The 23,361-nt window shown below is 41.4% G+C and overlaps 1 protein-coding gene across 1 annotated transcript in view; it reads right to left on the bottom strand.

Annotated features, from left to right (window-relative positions):
- FKBP1B (FKBP prolyl isomerase 1B) overlaps window positions 1-23,361 on the bottom strand; it is a 45,314-nt gene that overhangs the window by 21,611 nt on the left and 342 nt on the right. The window contains exon 2 of the mRNA XM_085056986.1: window positions 20,211-20,258. Within this exon, the coding sequence (XP_084913112.1) occupies window positions 20,211-20,258 (48 nt within the window). The remainder of the gene's footprint in view (window positions 1-20,210; window positions 20,259-23,361) is intronic.

Raw genomic sequence — 23,361 nt, 5'->3', positions numbered from 1 at the left:
CGATGTAGCCCTAAGGAGACCCATAAAGCAAACACAACCCTGTGTCCTCACAGACAAAACACTATTCACCTGCTGTGACTCTCGCATTGCATTGCAGAGTACCAGGAGGGTGTTCCTCACAACTACTCTATCATGCCCATTGAATTCTTGGCTTTTTCCCCCCTCTGGCCCATACATGCAAGAAGTTAAGGCAGGCATGTCCTGACCATCTGCAGGAGCTAAATCATGCATTGGACATTCTTGTCATCAGGTTCTCAGTCTGCCCAAAGGAGGATTAAATAGAAGACACGATAAACTGCCCAGTGAGGCCAGTAGCAAGCTCTAGGATTGGCTCCAGACCCATGCTTAGACTTGCAAGTCGAGCGAATGTTCCAATGCACAGCCTGGACGCTGCTCCATGAGCACTTTGTGTGGTGCCATCAGGAAGCAGCTCCCCAACACTGCATGTGTGTGTGCTATTGCTGCTGCCAAGACAAATGTAATCTTTCTCAGTCTAATCCTAAATCCTTTCATTCTTTTCCTTCTGTTTTGAGCTCTATTTCTGTTCTCCAGTCAGAAATCTCTAAGCAGGCGCTGACCTGTCTGATCCCAGCTGGGGTCTGAGCCAACATGGATTAGCACCAGTGGAGAGCTACAAAATCATGGCTGGGGCATGTTGAGGTCATGGATGTTTCCTCAGCTGAAATTGCTCGCTCTCTCCTTCGCAGCCATGTATCTTCGACCTAACTTTGCAGCTTAGAGAGCTGTCTATGCTCCGAGACTTTGGGTATTTCCACATTGCACGCTGGGGTCATCCAAAGGCTGCCCTCCGGATCAGACTTACTCCATATTCAGACAGTGAAACACAAGTGCAACCCCGGGCACAGCCCAAGGGACTCTGTCTAAGCCTGTCTGGCAGTTCAATACTCAGCCAGGCCCTGGGCACACGGCAAGGGCAGTGTGCAGCGTGCCTCGGGGCAAGCCTGTGATCAGGAGCTGTGGCTCACACACCTTTCTGCTCCCAGCCCTTGTCAGCTGTAATGTAGACACAGCCTGGGGTGCTGGAGAACGAGAACGTGCTTGTCTCCAACCCGGTGGAGTCTCCCAAGCCAGAGGCTGAACGTGCCACATCTCCTACACCTGTGAATCACAGACATGTACATAACAGAAGGCAGTCAACATCTTTATTAAATAAACTAATAAGTACTTAAAATTGCAAGCCAAATGGGACTGATCTTCATTTAATGTGGCCAGACCTGTCTCTATGATTCATAACATCAAAAAGTCCAGTAAAAGCTGAGAAACACACGGTGCCTGCTCACAAAACCTCCTTTAAACTGCAAATGTATACAAAATGCAGTAGCTAGTAACCAGATTAAAAATGTCACACCTACCAGGATAGCAGAATGTAATATCTGGTTTCATACACACTTTCTATTTTATAAAAATGTTGATTGAAGATACAAATTTCTCCCAATACCTCTGCAATGCTTGCATCAACACACTCATGTCAGAAACACAACACCAATGACAAGCGGTACAGTTTTTGTAATCATGGAATCATTTAGGATAGAAAAGACCTCTAAAATCATCGAGTCTAACAATTAAATTAACACTGCCAAGCATTTTTTGCATGTAAACACAGCATAAAGGCAGATATTTGAAGATAATTAGGTGTCTAAAGATGCGGTAGTCATACTGTGGGCATTTCAAATGCACCTGGGCATCAAGGTCCTTTGATTTTAACAAATTATTTTTAAAACTTTTCAACTCTAAATATTTTCTTATGTTTTCCCCAGACATGAAGTGTACCTATTACAAAGCCACAGTAATTACCATAACTTCAAAGCCCACACATCTCTTTTAAAAAGTTTAACTTCCTAAGTTGTGCGAAAACATCTATGACATTTACCACTTAGAAAACTTCCAACTTTTAAAAGTGAGAAAACGGACAAGTGAGAACATTGCAAAGTTCATCATGTCCACACAGTAAAAATAATGTATTTTTATTATCCAGAATGAAGAACCTGCACTGCATCACAGCAGGCAGTTATAATTCTGATACTGAAATTTCATACTATACTTCTAAGCTTTGGTGTGCAGATACTGGGTAGTGGAATATATCAGCTGATGTGTGTGTTAATGAGACATTTATCCTTATTCATGCTTATATTTTGATGGAGTATTCATAAATACTAATTCTGAGTCAGCTTTGACCTGGCAATCCCCATGGAACAGACTGACATCCTACTTGGCTGAACTTGCTCACAAGGCACATCCATCGTTTTAAACCTGAATGTATTTCTGCCCTTGTCAACCTGCTATCTCATTATCTCACTATTCACTCACAAAAGAAATGATGAATCATGAACACTGGGGTACAGGGAACCAAATACACTCAATAAAATTAACCTCATTATGTCAGCTGTGAGTAGCATGATGAAAATGTCTGAGGGTTACTCCAACACAAGAAAAGAAGAGTTGCGTTCTATTGAAAATAATGATGGCTAGATACTTCGAGAAAAATCAGCAAAATCGGGGCTACGGATGAATTTGCATTTGAGAGGTTTTGCTGTGTGACATTAACAGATCAGAATTGTGATGTCTTTCACAAAGGTTTTGTTGCGTATTTGGTTTGATCACTAGGTTTAGAAAATACACAAAGTAGGTAGCATTTTATACTTAAACAGAACAAAAGTGCTACAAAATCAAGTGAAAAGTTTTACATTGAAACTATCCATGGGATGAGGCTGTATTTTACCAGTAACAGAGGCTATCCATGTTATTCCTTGTCACGTCTATGACGTGGGCCTACACTGGGAAAGACATCAAGGTGCTTAGTATCACCATGCACAGACTGCACCACTGCACATGCACTGCCCAGGGATGTACAGGCAGTCCCAGGATCCTGCTGTGTCCCCACAGCCCCAGCCATGTACCAATCCTGCACCTCTCTATGCACTCATACCACTGCAGATCAACCAGTGACCCAAGGAGTTGTCCCCAAACCACCCCCAGTGTTAGCAGGGCCTAAAAATCAAGGTGAACTTCTGTGCAAGGTACACATGGTATTTCTAGGTGGGATCATTTTATTTTACAATCACTCTGTAGGGAATTTTTCCATGCTCTTTCCAGTGTGGCTATTTTTATTTTTCCCATACACAGATGTCCTTGAGATATGCTTAAAGCCCAAACTGTGAACGCTGTTTGCCAACATCGGGTTTTCCTGTAACATGATACAGTTCTGATGTGTGTGTGACACAGAGAATCTCATAACCACGCACCCTGTGGGCAGGAGCACACAGCAGAACAAGAGTCAAAATGCCTTGCTGAAAAACAGGGCAGAGCTGACAGTGGTACAGGGCTTCAATGGCCAGTGTCCACTCCTGAGAACAGCTGCTGCAGAAACTTGCTTTGCCTGTATTACATTGATAAGGCAGAGTTTTCCAGAAGACTCAGTCAAATAAAGTTTTTAAAGAAGAACAAAGTAGTGGGATGTCAAGTAAATGAGACATGATTGCAAGGGGATTTATACAAACAGTGATTGTTACCCAAAGCAGCACAATGGCTTGTCAATCTTCCTGAGCTGCAGATGTTCCTGTGCATTGCAGATTCCCTTGGAAAGGCTCCCTTCTTGTCAGTGTTCTCTCTGTCTTCCGCTGCGCATGTCCAATACTCACTGTTTGGCATAGAAAGAGCCATTACAGCTGCCTGGTAAGATTCCCAGCTCCAGTCCACGGTTTCTGCCCAGTAACCCCACATAAAAGACAAACCTTGAAGTCAAACACCCACCTGTTTCAATGCACCTATTTCGGTTTTCATACTCAATAAGTATTATCTAATAAAAATCGTATCAACCAAAGTGGCCTAAAAACATAATTAAGGCCTCTGGCTAAGCATGGAAAATTATTTCGAAACATGATTCTACATTCTGTAATTGATCAAGCATTTTTTAAATATCCCTTTAATACAATTCAGTTACTTTTCTGAGAAGTGACCGGTTCTAAGGATATCCAATGCAAGCTGGTGATCTGAATGCAAGTGGATATAAATGGTTCCAGAGCTGTATCAGCTTGTTCTTCTCAGTACAGAACATCTCCTATAAAATGGTCACTGTCCTCTGGTGTCAGTGAATTCCACCCATGGGAGGGCACCTTTTTGGTGGAGCCAAGCATTAGAAAAGAGGCAATGGACAGAATCTGATGAACAGAAGTTCCACCTGCACATGAGGAAGACCTTCTTTACTGTGCAGTGACCAAGCACTGGAACAGATTGTCCAGTGAGCCTGTGGAGTCTCCCTCACTGGAGATATTCCAGAAATATCTGGATGCAATCCCATGCCCTGTGCTCTGGGATGACCCTACTTGAGCAGGGAGGTTGAACCAAGATGACCCTCTGTGGTCCCTTCCAACCTAACTCATTCTGTGATTCTGTGATTTACTTGACCATCACCCAGAAGCTGAAAAAGCAGATAAGTTTTTGATCGACACCATTTTGTAGTTGTCATTCATATCTACACAGAAAAAGGTATCAAAGATCCTGACACACAAAAGATTAAATGCAAAAGAAGAAAAATAATTGCCATGATTAAACCTAGGGAAGCAAATGAGTTCAAGTTCAAATGTTGGTTTGGGGGGAAATTTGACTTATTGGCAGCCCAGCACTAAAATCCATGAATCTAAGAACATGCCTCTGGGATTAATTTATACAAGGAAAAGACCATTGAACAAGAATGCAACCAGAGCTTCCAAAATACATGACAAAACTGCTAATTAATGCACCTATATGCCAGAGGGGATCCTTACAATTTCTTCTTCTGACTACCTACTTTAAAGGAGACTGTAAGATTTTCACTAAATAATTCCTGTTTGAATTAGAGCCGATTTAAAGATTTCTCAGGGTGATGAAGTGATTGCAATTATTGACTGGTGTGCAATTATAAATCAGTATTGCCAGTTCAAATGCCCTTATTTTAAGGTGAATTTGCAAAATTTCACTTTCTAGCTATGATATCTATATGTCTCTTGGTGAACTAACAGATCAATTCAATTGTCCTATGAATTTTTTATTCCCCATGTAAGTAGCAAACCATCCCTTAACCCCTGCTGAAAAAATTATGCATTTTATATTCAGAAAGGTCTTCCAGCACTTCTACCACCCTCATCTCTCTTTCCAACATTGCAGACTACAGAACTGAGCACAGTATTTTTGAAACCTCTGTGTGAGACCTCTGGCCCTCCTCCCTTCTCCTCAGTGCTCCTGTTTATATGTTCATGGATTACAGTGAGCTTTTTGGCTAAAGAACAGCTCAGAACATGTGTTCAGTGGATAACCAACCACCACTCCCCAAGTCTTTTTTCAAAGTCACTGCTTCACATGACAAAGCCTTCCTATCTGTAAGCAAGGCGTCACTCTTTGCTCTCCCACCTTCAAGTTTGTAAAGAGTTTTATAGAAACTGAAACACATTGTTTACTTGTGACAATACTGCATTGTAATTCCTGTTACTGTGTATCAATGACCTGTGGGATGAGACCATTTATTTAGGATATACCTCTTAATTTTTATCACCTTGATATCCTCCTCCACTGATAAAAACACCACAGTGGGGCTGACACCAGTTCATTTTAAGGTCTACTGGAAAGTCCTCTATTTAAAAAGCCAATTTTATATACACTGGCATATTCATTTTTTATCTTTCTAAGTTTCCTATTCAAAGTACCAGGAATTCCTAGCAGATCCTGATGGAAAACCTCATGATCCTCTGGAAACATTATTCAGTCATCCATATACCTACTCCTGGAGAGACAGACTGACAAGATTTTCTACTGATGACCACAAAATTTCCTGTCAGTGTTTAAGAGGCATTTGGACAACGCCTTTAATAATATGCTGTATTTTTTGGTCAGCTCTGAAGTGATCAGGCAGTTAGGCCAGATGACCACTGTAGGTCCCTTCCAGCTGAAATAGTCTATTCCATTTCTATGCCACTCTAAATCAGAATTTTGTTACTATTACTCACCAAAAACACAGATGAAGAAGGCCAGCTGAACAAGATACAACACAACATAATACATTTCAGAACTGTAATTCTGAGTCAAAACAAGAGTCAGAATTTATTTTAAAATGTTTTGAACACTAAAAACCCACACTCACTTTGACCTGAAGTATTTAACATTATAATCTACAGTCTTTATACTTATACTGTCTTCATACTATCGCACACATACATCTGTATTAGAGATGTCTTCCTCAAATACATCCAAAAACAGGATAACAAACTGAAAAAAATCCACCTTAGTCCATCTTAAATATGTAAGTGCTGATCCCATATTTAAGCAAATACCGTATTCTGTTGTATAAGATATGTATCACAGTTTAAAAAAGATTTGGTATGCTGATTTAATTTTTTTCTAAGTTGTTTCCCCATCTCTCTGGCAAACTGGAGGGTGAAAAGTATCTGTGGGTTGTGGCTTCTCCCCATAAAAAAGTCCTAACTACCTTCCTCATATGAGGGGCCTGTCATCAAGTCCATCCTCACTCAGCTTGACCAAAAGAAGCATTTCTACGTTAGCAAATGCTGCTTCATAAGGACCAGTAAAAGGAAAGTTCAGCAAAACCATTTTCTGACTTTTAAATCCAAGAGCCATGGATCTTTTGTGGGAGCAAAAAATAGTCACATCATCTTGTGTGGCACTGTCACTATTTCAGTGAAAGGTGGGCTCTTCAAATACTTCACCCTGGTAGTGCCTGCGACATCCAAGTTGTTACCTTCATCAGGAGCTAATGTAGATCTGATGAATCCTGCTCAGTGACAGGTTTATACAGGTCATGCTCAGAAGTTACCTTGGCTAGTGACATTGATTTATTTCCTGATAAGAAGCTAATTATAAAGGTTTGAAATTTGCAATTGCTCAGCAGAAGGGCAACAATACTTCCTTTAAACAAAGTCATGTACACTGTATTAATAAACATATTAATAACAATAACTCTTTCCCCCATGTATAGACCCTTGTCTGCTTGTTCAAAGTATAATGCTCTCATTGTGCACCACAGCCACAGCCCTGGAATGACTGTCCACCCACCAAATAACTGTGCACCAAAAATGTTCTTCAGCAACACACTTCAAGTAGGAAATATTTTCTTCTTTTCTTGGGGGTGAAAAAAAGTCAAGCAAATTATAGTGCGATCACTTGTATAAATAAATAACAGCACCATTAGATAGTCCTCATCACAGCAGTGTTATACATATGGACCATGCTAACAAGACAAATTTGTCCCAGTATATTATTGCAATGGAGAGATTGAGAATTTGCTTTGGGAGGGTCCTCAGACTGGGCACTGGGAAGCTGGACAGGGCAGAAATGTGAGAAAGAAGCAGAAATAAATACTCCCTCTTGTTCCCACAGGAAAGGCTTCTTTTCTCTTCTCTACAGCCATCCAAGTGCTTTGGCTCCCTACACCACCACAGAACTCCAGGCCTGCAGCAGTCCTGGATTACAAGCGTGGCTGTTGCTCTTTCCATCACCTTGCACTTCCATCCTGCTGTGTTGTTATCCTTCACAACCACTTCTTCCCTCCTTCTCCAACCTGGTTTTTTTCATATCAGATTTTCAGCCCAGTTCACAGTGCAGCCACTACAACATCTCTACACACAGGACAGAGTGATGTAGAGGCAGGAGGAAATAGCTGGGAATATCCCTGCATACCCTATTTCAGCCCCAACTATTCACACTGTAGCCCCTTCAGTGTCTGTGATAAGCAATTATGCTGCAGCATAAGAAACATTTTCAAATCAGTGCTGCCCTTACATGCTCTTCTGGATGTGCTAAAAATCTCCACTGCTTCATCCTCTGAAAACAAGTCCCACCTTAATGTACTGCTATAATGTGCTTAAGAAGCTGCAAAACAACTAACACTGAAAACTGTAATAAAAACTTTTGTGTGACTAAACAAACCAGAAAATTCTTGTGGAAGTCTATTACAACTTGTTGAAGAATTGAAGAAGAACTAGAAGGAGGGTGGTCCTATGCATAGTAAGAGACCAACAGGACAGTGCAGTGGAAGGGCACATTGGGGATATTAATTTATTCATGGTATCCCACACAGTGTCTGGATCCTCTTGGATGACAGGCTCCTCAACATCAAACCCAGAGAACACTTCACATCTGTCTGACTTTTATCAGCTGACACCCTCTTGGCCTGTATTGTACATCAGTCTCTCAAGGGAAAAAGAAGAGTTCAGGGAAGTATTGCCCTAGTGCCCCCTGCTTTTTCAACACAGCTACTTGTCCACAAGATGTACACAGGGGTCTGAAATCTCAAGTGAGTGTGGCAGGCACTGAAGACTGGGAGCTATTCTTATCTCACTGCCCTCTATAAACACAATGGCCAACCACGTTCCTTACTGCCTCATACAGCTGTCAGCATCTAAATGCTTTGTAGCCTACAAATGGGCCAGTCCTAGTGACAGACTGAATAATAGAAAGATTACAGGTTGTGTAACTCCTGTAAAGTATGGAGGTGCTTTGCAATCAGTCAATGTTTCTTCTCACACTCCTGCATGGAAAAATCCCAGCCCAAGATTTTATTGCTCTTTTACTGTAAGGCAAATAATTTCTCAGCACTCCTGTGGCCCCTGTGTTTATAGCTCCACGCTCTCTCAGGTCCAGCCTACTTTGTTTCATATTGTTTTCCCAAATGCTTTAGAAACTTTTCAATCTGAAGAGGAGCTTTGAATGTGCTATGAGAGCCAGTCTTAGGAAAGCACTTCAGAAATGGCTCTGCAGTTTTTGGGAATCAATGTACTGCAAGCTTTAGTTACTTTATTGAAACACAGGGAATCATTACAATCAAGTCCCCTATTCTTTACAGCAGGGAAGGATTGAGCCCTTATTCTGTTAACAATGCTTATATAACCAGTCAAATCAAGATTGGTTAGAGAGAGACAGAAAACCTAATAAAAACTAAAGTACATTGTGATTTTCCACTATTTATCTTAATTTAAATAGTTTGTTCTCAAAAGGTAAACACTTTTGAGATCTGGAAAAAAAAAAAAAAGAAACAGCTCTTCTACAGAGCTGGTATAAACTATATATTATATTATATTATATTATATTATATTATATTATATTATATCACATATATAGGTGGGTAATGCAATAGATAAGTAGATAGGTAAATATAATAATAAGGAATTTAAAAGCACATGAATTTTTAGCCTTAACTTTTCTCGAGGCTCACTGTGTTCCCTGGACATATCATTTCCCTTCTGAATGTCCTTATCTTTTAAAGGGGAGTAAACAAACAAAAGCTTTCCCTTTTCCAAAGCAATTTATGAATGAAGTGAGTAGCCCTTTGATCAGATTCAGCTTTGTAAGTTGTCCACAGGGGAGTAATGATGGCAGTTCTTCATGACTATATCAACTCTGAATTTGCATTTGACTCATACTCATTTAAAACTCCCCCACTCAGCCAGGGATCACAAAAAAATGTTGAAAGTCAGATGAGCTTTATAACTGGTTTCACATAGAACAAGTCTTAATGGCACAGGTAAGGATCACTTTGTAATGAGGCATTTCCAGCCTGTTCCAATGACTTTTCAACCTCTCTTCTTATAGTTACAGGTTCTGGAAATCCTCTGTGTTCAGATATAAAAGGTCAGGACTCTTGAGTTCCAGGCAGGAAAAGGTAGGACATGACAAAATGGGCACAGTCAGATGATAGCCACCAGCTGTGCTGTGCAGGAGCACTGCTCACTGACCTAAGCAAGCATCTGAACCTGTCCCTTCTATTTATTTGACTGAAGACAAGGTGCAAATGATGGCAGAAGAAATTCAAAGAACAGAATAAACTGAAAGCTATCAATGGGGCTGTCTGTGCTCTCCAGAAACTCCCCTGCCAGAGTGGACAGACACAGCCATAGGTTTTCCAGAGTTGTTGCCAGCTGGCCACTGTGGGACACAGGGGTGTGGGGAGCTAATCACACAGGCAGAGTGACAGAGGAGCAGCTCCTGCTCTCATCAGTGGAGAGACACTGCCAGAGAGTGACCTCAAGCCCAAATCAAGGTCAGGTGTTTGAGCATGACACTGCAGAAAAGACTTTGTCTCCATGAATGGCCTATGGAGCCCTATGGAGAAAGACTTGGAGGCACTGGTGGATAAACAGCTGGACATGGCCCACTAATGTGTGCTTTCAGCCCAGAAAGACAACCATACCCTAAGCTGCATCAGAAGTGCAGCCAGCAGGTCAGGGGAGGTGATTCTCCCTCATTACTCAGCTCTCATGAGATTTCCACCTGGATGCATCCAGTTCTGTGGTTCCTGTCTAGGAAAGACATGGACCTGTTAGAGTGGATCCAGAGGAGGCCATGGAAAAGGTCAGAGGGCTGGAGCACCTCCTTTATGCAGACAGGCTGAGAAAGTTGGTGTTGTTCAGCCTAGAGAAGAGAGAATTTATTGTAGGAGTTTCAATCCTTAAAGGAGGCTCAATAAAAAGAGAGACTTTTTTACCAAGGCCTGTAGTGACAACAGTTTATCCTGAATAAGGGCGGGTTTAGATTAGTTACAAGGAAGAAACTCTTCCGTGTGAGGGTGGTGAGGCACTGGCATGGGCTGCCCAGAGAAGCTGTGGATGCCCCCCAGCCAGCACTGAAAGTGTTCAAGGCCAGGCTGGATAGGGCTTTGAGCAACCTGGTCTACTGGAAGGTGTCCCTGCTCATGGGAGGGGGTTGGAAGTAGATGATCTTTAAGGTCCCTTCCAACCCATGATCCTGTGATACAGAGTTGGCAACAATCTATGCATTTCAGACTCAGATCCTCAATCTTCAAAACAAAATATGTGGGAAAGGCTTTTTCACCAAAATTACAGCTTTTACAAATAAAATAATTTATTTTAGTTCTTCAGGCTGAAAATTGTACATTCCAGTCTGAAAATGGCAACACTTGATGACACTGCCTCAGGAACTTGTCCACTATGTGACTCACCTTCTATTTTCTTTTATGTGCTCCAGATATGGCTACACTGCACCTCCAAAAGTATGAAGCCCTCCTTTCTTCTTGAAAATCCCTGCTTGTAGCAAAACCAGAAATTTATCCACAGAAGAGAAGAAAAATGTAAGTTCTTGTAACTGCAATCGCTATATAGTATTTTAGTATAATTCCCAAACAAGTACTTGTTTGTGTTTCAGCTTTTTTTTTTTTTTTCAAACGCAGTGGGAAAAAATTCAACAGAAAGCCGCTACTTTCAAAGTTGCAACAGCAGCAACTTACAGGTTAGGAAGTAGCAAAATAGCATTTTCACTTTGGCCATTAAAAAACAGATCAAACCAATGCATCCAGGCATGTATTTTTTTGCAGCAATCATCAACTGGAAAATGAACTAATTAAGTGTTAGGTCTTTTCCTCTGTACAGCAGGAAACCACCTTCAAAAAACAAGTCTTCAATTTCTGAGACCAGAATAAGAGAAGACAATCTTGCTAAATCAAGGTTGTCACATCATTAAATGTGCAAAGGGAAGTGAATTAGAACAACAAGAGACAACTAAGAACCAAATAACTATGCAGGATTAAACGGAAAAGATCTGGAAGGAGTAACCACACTTGGGATATCATAAGAAGAGACAGAGGGAAATCAAATATATCTCACAACCACTGCTGCAATACTGAGTTTTAGAAGTCCCAGGGTGTTGGATGGGAGATAAAGGACTGCACTGCCTAAGTACATGAACCTGCTGCCTTAGTTACAAAGACCCTCTGGCTCTGTCTGATGACACCACAGCTACAACATTTAAGATCGCTCACACTGAGTTATATGCAAGGGAGTACAAACTTCTGCAGCCAGCGGTCTTGTGAAAAAAAAAAATTAAGGAAGATTTACAATGCCCTTGAGTAACTAAAGCTAAATAATATGACTCAATTGAGAGATGTTACTTTCAATATAAAGCCCCCCCACCCCCTGGCCCTAGTTCAGCAAGACTCAGCAGAACTCCTGCCAACGCTGACCATTGCTTCCCGCGGCAGAGCGCGTGTCCTGCGAGGCTGCCTGCTCAGCTGCTTCCCTGCGCCAAAAACGGGGACCATGTGAGCTCCTTGGCAATGTCCTCCGCTGGGATCTCCCACACACAGCCCTGAAGCACTTGGACCAACACACCGAGTGCTAAAAATTGCAAGCCTGCAGAGATCTCTGGCTGCACACCATCTGCTCAGGTAATACACCTGAAATGTGGTGTATTATACATACCCCTGTCATGTATCCACTGCACAGGGATGATACCACGTGTTGTCTAATTAAGAAAATACTCCCCTTCCACACACCCTGCCTAACCTAGGAACTGTATTAAGCTCTTTATCTAATCAATAGAAAGAGTGGCATATCCACAATCTATTTAGGTAATGCAAGGTAACTAAGCTTTCAATTTAGACTTCCTAATTAGGTAAATATGGTAATATGAGCTCTATTTTGTCAATAGAAGTAGACAGGCCTATCACTGGTGCCAGCTGATAAGAGTTTCTCATTTGGCTGATGTAGGATAATTTGTACATTTTGCACTAACAAATACTATTCACTGTACAGTTTTTTCAACAATTCTTTGATTTTTGGCTGCATAAATTACTAGAAAATGGTATCATTCTTGTAAGGACCTGGAATTCGAATGATCAAGAATTGATGCAAAACTTTCAGGTCTAAGTCCTCAAATACAGGTATGAGCTTTAAGCAGGGCACACTGGGATAATTGAAAGCAAGTGTGAAGATCCAGCAAAAATATCTTGCTTGAAACAGCAATCTAAGCTTCTAAAAGATGGCACTTTTTTGGATTAGCTCTGAGCTTTTAAAAACTTGATGAACAGAGGCTATTAGTTTTCTGGTACTTTAGATAATCTGCTTTGTGAGCTTTTTTTTTTTTAAATGTCTTGAAATCCACTTCTTCAAGGCTTTTGTGAGGTAGGAGTAGGAGGTTTAATTATTCGCTAGCAGTTTCATTTCTATGCACAACAGGAAGAGAGCATGATGCTACAATGCCTCCATGAAAGGAAATCCTGTAAAGGTTAGCAGGTGTTCCAAAATCGAAGCTAGCAGTCACCAAATCATTCAGCATGTCTCATGCTGACAGAGAAGTCTCTGTCAGGGGAGAAAGTGCCCGTGTATGCTATCTTGAAGAAATCTATTTATAATTTTCTTTACTCCGCAAGAATGAAACCCATCCTTCTTCTTCCCAAATGAATGTAAGACAGTGCTCATGGGCAATCCTGAAGCCTTCCCTTTCTTTGCTCAAAGCATATCAGCAGCTGTCCAAATAACACCTCAATGCCATGGGGAGCACCTTTAAGGGGAGAGACTTCCAATTCTTAGCCAAGCCAAGGCTTCACAGCTGAGGTTGCCCATAAGAACACTATTGAAATAGTTCAAGGTCCTTTTCTGATTCACTTACCCACGTTAAATAGCATCTAACACCACAAGTGATTTCAGCAAAACCAATGGACACCAACCACAGCAACACAGCAAAGGAGAAGCAACTGGGAAACTTGAGGCTACGGTTTCTCACAAGGATCCTTTTCCATCAGGAACAATCTGGTGTTCAATTTAAACTCACTCACTCACTCTGCCACTGAAGCTGCTACATTCTTTCTTACAAATCTCTGAACCTTTTTATTCATCAAATCACTTCTCCACATCAATAGCTCTTCTTACACCAAGTCTCAGTGCACTTGCAAACATTAATTGCATTACAATTTTGAGAGGCACAGCATCTTTTTCTGTCATTTAAAAAATGATAGAGGAAGTAATGTATCTGACATCAGTCACTAAGCTGGCAGCAGAATGTGCAGGAGAAATCTCTTCTGCTCAGACTTTTGTTTCTGGACTCTGATCACCATCATCACAATCAGGCCAAAGTCACTGCTAAAATACTTCCAGGGATAACTAATCTATCAAATAAGCAAAGATGAGAATTTTTCTCCCATTATTGACACAGTTTAAGACTTGCAAATTGTTTCTAAGGGGCAGCAAAAGACCATGTTCATCAGGGAGGATTAACACTACTTTTTGCAGTTACGATCCACCAAAGAAAAAAGATGTTTCTAAGTGCTTAGCTGCTACCAAAATCTCTACAGAAGAAAAGGCTTTCATCCTTTCAAACTAGGGCATTAAATAAAAAAATACAAAATGCTGGCAGTCCCCAAAAGATGGGCAGACATCACACTCCTCTGGTATATTGTCTCTTGGGAACATACTTGATTAAACAATTAAGTTCCTTCCAGGTAAACAAGATTTAGCTGTCCTTAAATCAAGGCTCAATTATAATGTCTGTTACAATACAGTTCTTATTAATGATAATTCTAATTGCAGTCCTCACTATCCTCTTCCAAACCCAGCTTCCTGGAGACAAAGAATTTTGATTAAATGTCTTACTTAGTTCAATTTTCCTCTCAGCTACACATGCAGAGCTGCCACTTGAAGTGGTACAGATGTTTCTGAAAGTGGGACCAGAGAAATAACATCCCCCTGCACTCACCTGGCACACAGCTTTCACAAAGCTGATGCACATCCAGTTATGCTCACAAACAGATGACACTCTGCAAAGTTACTACGAATTTACATTAGTCTTTTTGAGAGTATGTCAGTATAGACAAATCTCTGGCTATTACTACGTACACTTAAGGCTGGGTTGATTTTGAGCCAAGAAAAATAGGCAGATCTTTTTGGCAAGTGTTATTTCAAGGGAATTGCATTACATTTCTATTGTGTTAAATGGAAAATAGTTTTTTTAATCATGATAAATCAAGCATATTCTATGAATTACTGTTCATCTATATCTATGCAGTATGCTTTTGTTATATAAAGCATTTTCACCTTCACAGACACAACCATAACTCTCAACATTATACCACTGCCAAAGCTGAAGAAACAATTTAAAGTAATTCTGGCAATATATAGGAAAAGAAGATGATACAAATTTGTCCTCAGACCACTAGGAAAAGAACAATTAATCATTTGTTCTGCTTTAAATAAAAGCCTGCTTCCTAAAACAGAATGAATTTGTACAGCTCAGCTGAAATAAATGGAGGAGTATTAATTTATTTCAACGTGGAATTTCACTTTAAACATTAAAAAAATAATTAAAAATCAACTTCTCAGTATTGAAATATTGAAGTGGAGAGGGAGCTGCTAGGCTCTTCTCCCTGGGATGCAGTGACAGGATATGTGGGAATGGTTCAAAGCTGTTCCAGACGCGGCTTAGACTGGACATTAGGAAGCATTTCTTCCCTGAGTGGGGAATCCAGCACTGGAACAGGCTTCTGGAGAGGTGGTTGATCCCCCAAATCTGTCAGTGTATAAGGGGCATTTGGACAATGACCTTCACAACATACTTTAACTTTTGGTCAGCCCTGATGTCGTCAGGCAGTTAGAAGAGATGATAATTTTACGTCCCTTCCAACTGAAATATTCTCTTCTATTGCAAAATTTTGGGGCCATAGCCCTAGCCTAAAAACCCTATGAAAAATCTTCTGAGAGCAGTCCAGTTTAATAAATAATTAATGATTTACAATGTCTTTATGGTCTCACTCAAGTAAGTCAGTTACAGCACCTTACGAACACTGGATATCATCAGTTCCTTAAAAAGGGTAATTGTATTATAATCAGAGTTTTACAAGTGGCCAAGGAGAAAGATGAACACGTCAAGAATTCAGCTCTGCCACAAGGTACATGGGACAACACAAAAGAATGTCAATTCTGAATAACTTGGAAAAAAAAGCTGCCCTCTCATTATCATGAGCAGATTTAGATGCAGTACACACAAAGCTTGCAGGAAGGCACACCATCATCCAGCAGGAGGGCCAGGAATGGGATTCAGCTTCCTGAAGTGCAGGTTTTACCTCACAGCCTCCAGATAGAGCATACACTCCCTCGGTGAAGGTTTGGTTTAGGGGCATTTCATAACCAAAAGTCACGTTTTGTATCATCTTCATAATTCTACACTGCTAATTCCTGTTGCCAGAGTCAACAAATATAAATCACAGGAAACCAAACTGCAGAAAATGCGTTAATTCCTTTTATGCACTCCAGGATCAATTTGTTTGCTTGTACTACTGTCAGTAGTCCAAGGTAACCTGAAGACCCAATCAAGATTAGGTCACCATTACAATGCATGAAGAAGGAGGCAGTTCAGATCTCAAACTCCCTGCAATCTCTCTACAGGAGGCAGACAAAGTACAACTATCATTTTGCAGATGGAAAACAGAAGGAGTAAGCAGATTGCCAAAGGCTTTCAGAAGCCTGCTCAATGAAATCTCTGACAAAAAACATGACATAAACCAGTGCTGCTGCAAATGCATTTCAGTGCTAGTGTTCTGCCTTATCTATTAATCCCATTACTGCAAGATTGTGTCAGGTAACTTTTGAGACTCAACATAGATGCTGGATGGTAAGAAGAAATTATTATATTTGTTATATTTGTTAACAACGATAAGCATACAGGAATCTGACCACATTTTTCCATCATATGCTAAGACTGGGACTCAGTTTCATGTTTTATCACAGTCCTCCTATCTAATCTTCTGCAATGATCTGGACATCTATTTGTGTACTTAAATCAGGCTGTGCAAAGCTGAGAAATTAGCAGGTGATTTACAGGACCAAAGTTAGGAACTAAGACGTCTTATGAAAGGGCAACTAGGTACTTCTGAAGGGTAATCCAAAAATCCTGCTCTAATTGTAAAGCATCTGAGAATTACTCCTAAGGGAAAAAAGAAGAATTAAAAACAATTTGCTTAAACGAAGAGGTCCTTTCTAAACTGCTCCCTAGTGAGGCTGCACTTTAACTCCTGCTGCCACTGGAACTGAGGTCTGTTCCTTAAGGCATCACAATGCTTTTGGGAATCAGACCACACAGTATCCTGAGATTATGCATCCAGTTGATCAAGGAGAGAAAGAGGAAAAGCTGCCACATGTAACAGCCTAATAGCTGGAGCGCTGACAGCAGAAGTGTAAAATTCAATCACAGTTCTCCTTCATCTTGAGGAGATTCCAGTTCTCACTTCCCACTCCTCCAGAACATGTAGGGTTGTCAGACTAGAAACTACCCTGCTGAATCCCTAACTTGGTGATGAATCATAAAATCCTGGAGGAAGAGCAGACAGAATTCCAAAGCTCTGCCAAACATCTGCAGTTCTAGCCTTTGGTCCTCTCTGGACTTTTCCTGCATAGACCACCAGGACAACTCATAGACACCTTACTCCTAAAACACAGAGGTTGCTACAGGCCTTCTACCCCTGTAGTGCCAGCAGTCCCCTCCTGTCCACACTCTCTGCCATCACTCCCCATCACATGGTAAATGCATGCCTGCAAGAGCGAAGGCAAGAGGGGAAAAAGGACACTCAAGCCCACAGCCCACTCCTCACTGGAGTCTTCCTAAAGATTCATAACTTGCTCTTGCAGAAGAAAACTGATTTCAGCCTCTCCTCTCCTTTGAGACAGGAATAATTAGTGGGCAGGCAATGTTTTTTCTATGCATGCACAAAAGCTAGCCCTTCAGGGAATTCCAGACCAACCACTTTTGTGCTAAGGAGCTGTGTCACCACAGCGCATGTTGGTATGAGAGCAGAAGGGCCACTGCAAGAATGTACATGACCTACCCAGCTGTCAAGACTGGGGACCATCACATGGGAAAAATCACTGGATTAAAAAAAAATAAATTATTTAATTAATCCCCAAAGACAGGGATTGCACTACAGCTCCTTCCATTTCTCTGCATGAGTCCCTGCACCGAATACTCACCATCTTGCCTGCTCCTTTCCTTGCCCATGGCTCTTGCATTCTTCACTGCTGAGTGTCCCAAGCTAAACTGGAGGGAGTGGAAAATTCAGCTTTCTTCTCCCCAAGAATGTAATGGTTGCAGCTAAGGATGTGGCAGACAGAGTTATGACCCTCTTCTATTGCAAAAGTCAACTGGGGATCGGTTTGCCATGTCTCAAACAACTGTTCAGTTATTACACATCATATGGGCTACCACAGGCTGTGTTTTTTGCTGAAGGGGGCTGTCTCTGCTCTGCCTGGTCCTGGATTCAGGGCTGTGCTCCAGGCACTCCAATGAGGTCAGGCTTTTCTGGGGATCCAAACAATCCCTGCATCTTGATGGAGTCCAGTCAGTGCATGGTTCCCTCACTTCCCATAACCAACACCTCCTCACACGTATCTGTGCCCAGCTCCAGACTGACACGCAGGCTGAATATGGAGACAACCTGAAAGCTAGACATGCTACACAATATTACGCAGCTCTGAAAAGCAGGATTTCTGGATCACTTCCTTGCACCTAGGTGTCTTAGTTTTTCCTAACTCATATTTTAAGTGTCAAGACAGAGGATTTCTCTGCAGACTTCCCTGTAACTTAGCTACCCAATTCCTAAAGCAGGATGCACAGGAATGTGGTGAGGATAAGTATTAAGTACATTGAGGCCTAATAAGATCATATAAATAAGACAGAGATCATTCCAAGATAAATACCAGGCATATCTGGAATCTCATCAGTACAAAAAGAAACTATATTGGATTCAGATAAAATAGTTTTAAATTAAACCCCAACACTTACATGTCATCTTATCCACATGCTTTATAGACCACTGGAAGAAAATACTTTATCTGCTAACCATGGGCTCAATTTAAAAACATCACCACCAAAGACTGCTGGCACCAGCAGTGGAACGTGGTGGCGACTTTCCCCTCATATCTGTTCTAGTCTGGGAGTCAAGAGAGGTTTCATAGGACCAGCAGCAAGATATACAGAGAAAGCACAGTTTACACTAGAGATTGATTTAATGAGTTTTTATAAAGTCTTTCATGTCAAAGCCAGTTTACGATAGCCTCACCTAAGACCCTATCTAATATCAATAGGAGTATGCAGCATCTTGTTATCTTTTCACATTTACCATTCACTCTCTCTGAAGTTATCCAGAAAAAATGTGCTTTGTGGGAGACACCAGGCTCAAATTTTTTTGCCAGTTTCAGTTCTGACGTTTAAATTTATCTTGAACTAACTAGGGGTGGGAGGTGACAATTTTATTTCATAAAACCTTTTGAAGTTTGGACAGGAAGAGAAACATATCTTTCAGCATCTTCAGAAAAATAATTTCAAAACATCTATTTTCATATATACATTACAGAGAAATGTCTGTAAGAGCTGAGACTGGCATGGGAGGTCCACGTGTTTAACATCTTCTAATTCAAACTAGAAATCCTCATCAGACCAAAATACTCTGTATATATAAAAGTATAGGAGCTTAAACCCAGACCCTACACCCCGAGCCAGTGCACCATATAACCTTCTGAATGGTGGTATTATTGAAATTATATCAAAAAGATTATTGAAAATACAATACGTCATTGAAAGTACAATACATCATTAGTTGCATTTACTGGAAAATGTTCCCATCTTGCTCCAGTTGTAAGCTAAAGCAAGTACAAAGCTGAAGGACAGCAACAGTAACCAAAGACAACTCTCCTATCATCCTCAACGCCAGAGGAAAACATTACCTCATTATCTAGGCCCAGATCAGAAGCTTCAATCCCTACATAACCTGTATGTTGGCTTTTCAAGAAAAAGACTTCATAAAATGGCAGCTCGTGAAGTGAACTTCCCACTTGGAAACTCGGACTGCAGAGATTTTTGCATCCTTTTGACACCTACATAGCTAAATACAAAGCATAACATTATAAACTGATTTAAAGGACATTTTCCCTCTGACAAAGGCGCAGCATCAACAGCTCCATTAAGCAGCTCACCACTTAAGATTCACACAAGTCCATAAAGCAGGTGTTTAAACAGACCTTGTATCGATTTCTTCAATCTGGAATGAATTTTACTGCCAATACATGGACACATGCTTTTAAGATATATACAATCAGTAATTGTCTGTGTTAAGATCAGAGGCCGTAAAAATATGATCCCAGCATTTTGACTGTCTCATGCTCGATTTCATTAGCTAGTAAAATGGCTTAATGAATCAGGTTTGCAGCTTCTTCTGCAAACCTCTCACCATCAAACACTACCCCTGGCAAATCTGCAAGCAGCCACATCCAGGTACTGTAGCTAGAAGTAAAATCAGGAAGCCCATCTGAACACATCCAATAGATTATGAATGACAGAACAAAGCAAAAAATACAGCAGACATCTGAAATGGGAAATCACTCTTGAAAGCAACCAGTTGGTATCAAGAGAACATCCAGAACATGCCTTACCTGTGTAGTGCACCACACACGTCTGACCCTTCTTTGGAAATGTCCGTCCTGTTAAAATTATAAAAGGTTATTCTTTTATTTTCTCTTATTGACCTGGCTATACAAGTTTATCTTTTAAGACGACAATGCTGAACTCAGATATTTAAAATATCTGAGCCATCCACGTGACAGCTGTAGATGTAAGTGGCTCCTCATACAACTTGGAGCACAAGTCTGATGAGGAGCGGCTGAGGGAGCTGGGGGTGTTTAGCCTGGAGAAAAGCAGGCTCAGGGGGGACCTTATTGCTCTCTACAACTCCCTGACAGGAGGCTTTAGTAAAGTGGGGGGATCAGTCTCTTCTCCCAGGTAGGAAGTGGAGGGGAAATGTGAGGGGAAAAATGAGGGGAAATGGCCTCAAGTTGCACTGGGTTAGGTTTAGATTGAGTATTAGGAAACATTTCTTTGTAAAAAAGGTTGTAAAGCATTGGCTTGTAAAACACTGACTGCTCAGGCAAGTGGTGGAGTCACAATCCTTTGAAGTGTTAAAAAAACATGTGAATATGGCATTTGAAGACATGGTTAAATGGTGTACATGGTGGTGATGCTGGTGCTGGGTTGATGGTTGGACTTCATGATCTTGAAGGTTTTTTCCAACCATAACAACTCTATGATGCTGATGTGTTACCAAATCAATAACAGGTAACTATCTTGCTATCCAAAGCAAGATAGGAATGGGATGGTTTAGGGTAAAAGGTCCCAGCTTGGCTCCTGTTTACCTCTTAGACTAAGCAATATTTTCCTTACATAATTCTCCCTATATGTGTGTGCATTACATATGCATTTAAATTCTGTAAGTGCAAAAGGACAATCAAAACTTCATGGACTGTAACTTTTAATAATTCTCAGAATGTTTTTGCTGGAAGTTTTCAAATAAAGTCACAATCTGACATTGTGAGAAAATTCATTTGTATTCACATCTCTAATGCCTTTCACTCAAGAAAGACAGCTCTATGAGGGCATCTTTAATTAGCAGGGACGGGTTTTACAAAATTTTCACAGACAAAAGCAGTTTAATTTTGTAGCGTTAGGCAACAGTAAAGTAGTGGTACACTAAGTTATTTTAAGAGCCTGGTAGCTCCTCCGAAAATGTTCATACTTAAAGGAAAGAAAGCTTAAATTATTTGCTTGACACTGGAAAATGAAATTACCATTTCCATTTTACCTGTTCTAGGTACAGCAAATGGCACTAAAAGCTAAGGGATGACTTTCCTGGCTCAATTAGGTGCCAGTGGTGTATTAAAGCTGCTCTCAAGGCTGGCCAGGGCAGTGCCCAGGTTCTAAAGAAGATAAAAGTATCAATGAGGTTAATTATTAAGGAACGTCCTTGACGGAAAGTTAAAACCTGGGGATTGAGGTAGGTTGCCCAGAGAACTGGTGGATGCCCCATCCCTGGAAATGTCCAAGGTCAAGATGGATGAAGCTCTGAGCAACCTGGTGTAGTGGAAGGTGTCCCTGCCCATGGCAGGGAGGTTGGAACAAGGTGATCTCTAGGGTCCCTTACAACCACACTATTCCATGACTCTATGAAACTGAGGCTCATCTCTTAGTTTGCTTTCTGGCCCCTTTGGTCAGAATTAAGATGATAACAAGTTCTGCATTACAGGGCACTTCACAGGGTATAAACCAGCAAGTAACACGCAAGCTATGGCCTTAGGGCTTCCATGTCAAAACCACATGAGCAGTTAAGTGGCAGGAGGGCAGGCTAATCTGATGAACCAAGAATTACAATAAAAAAATTGAGAAAATGGTGCTTCCAAGCGCCACCTGAAGGGACTTGTTTCTTGGCTTGTCTGGCTGGAGTATTCCTAGCTGCACGTTGCACAAAATGCAGTACAATAGGTAGCCAGTAAGGGCACCATGGTATGCTAAAGGGAGATTAATTTCTTTTAAATTCAGCCATCTAAACCACAGGCAACTATCATATGCCAGTCTCCTGGGCTTCCTCTACTGACAACAAAGAATTAGCAGCGCTTTGAGGGAAAGCCAGCCTATCCAGAGAAAGGTGAGATGAATTATTCTCTGGAGATGACAGAGAAAACCAAGAAGACTGCTTTAGACTAGCCAGCTAACCTGAGAAAAGTTATGTGAGATGAATCCTACCCTCAGTAAAACAGGTATTATTAAAATTATACACTTTTATACAGAGATCTGAGAAAAACAGTTTCAGACCTTGCGGACACATATTCTGTGCCTGTACCACCAGCAAAGCCAATGAAGCTACATAATTTCACATCAAAGCCAAATTAAAAGCAGAGACTTGCAAGACCACTGACTCGTGGTCTTAAGACAGTGGTTAAAGTCAGCTGATTTTGATTAAGACTTGCAACCAAGAGAATTAATCCATATAACCTTATTTGGAATAGCATATTACTTACAAGAACAGCCCTGATCTATTTAATAGATAGAAAGTACTACTATGAGATAGTTCCATCTTCCTTCCTACTCCCAACTCAGTGCCATTATTTATGTGGATATAAGTATTCTTCTTTTACGTCTGTGCAACCAAGAGAAGAATCAGATCCCTAGAGCCAAACAGCACAGAGGGAGAAGCCAATTTAAAAGCATACACAAAGAAAGGAAAGATACTGGGCCAAGAAACTTAAGCTGTGATCAACTTGAACTAATTATTTATGGTTGTATACGGCCAAGGATGAATCTGGCCTATTATATAGCTACATATGTATGTTAGAAATTATGTTCTCTAAAAAAACCCCAAAACACAAAAACCTCACGGAATTCTATTCTAATGCTACAGAAAAGCAGAACACAGCGAATTGGCTCTGGAAACGGGAGTGTGCGCCAAGGAGAGGTGACTGCCACCCAGGCTGGACCTCAGTCTTCGCCAGCATCCCACGCCGGACCGGGAGGCGGCGGTACCTTGCCGGGGGGATGCTGGCACGAACGACCGGTGCCCCCGGCGAGGCCGGGCTCGCCACCGGGGAAAGTTTGGGCTCCCCGCCGGACGCCGGCGCTGACCCCGCGCTCGGGCTGTGCAGCTGTCAGCGGATGCCACAGAAACCTCGGCCGCCTCGCCGCCCTGCCGCCGCCGCCGCGACCCCGGGCGGTCGCCTCGCCGCGCTCCGCCTCTCCCGCATCGGGGGTTGGTGCCCG

This window comes from Lichenostomus cassidix, chromosome 3 (assembly GCF_008360975.1).
Source record: "Lichenostomus cassidix isolate B80296 chromosome 3, HeHo_3.0, whole genome shotgun sequence".
Taxonomy (NCBI): Eukaryota; Metazoa; Chordata; class Aves; order Passeriformes; family Meliphagidae; genus Lichenostomus; species Lichenostomus cassidix.
Note: the sequence above shows the minus strand (reverse complement) of the source record. Positions and strands in the feature narration are given on the sequence as shown.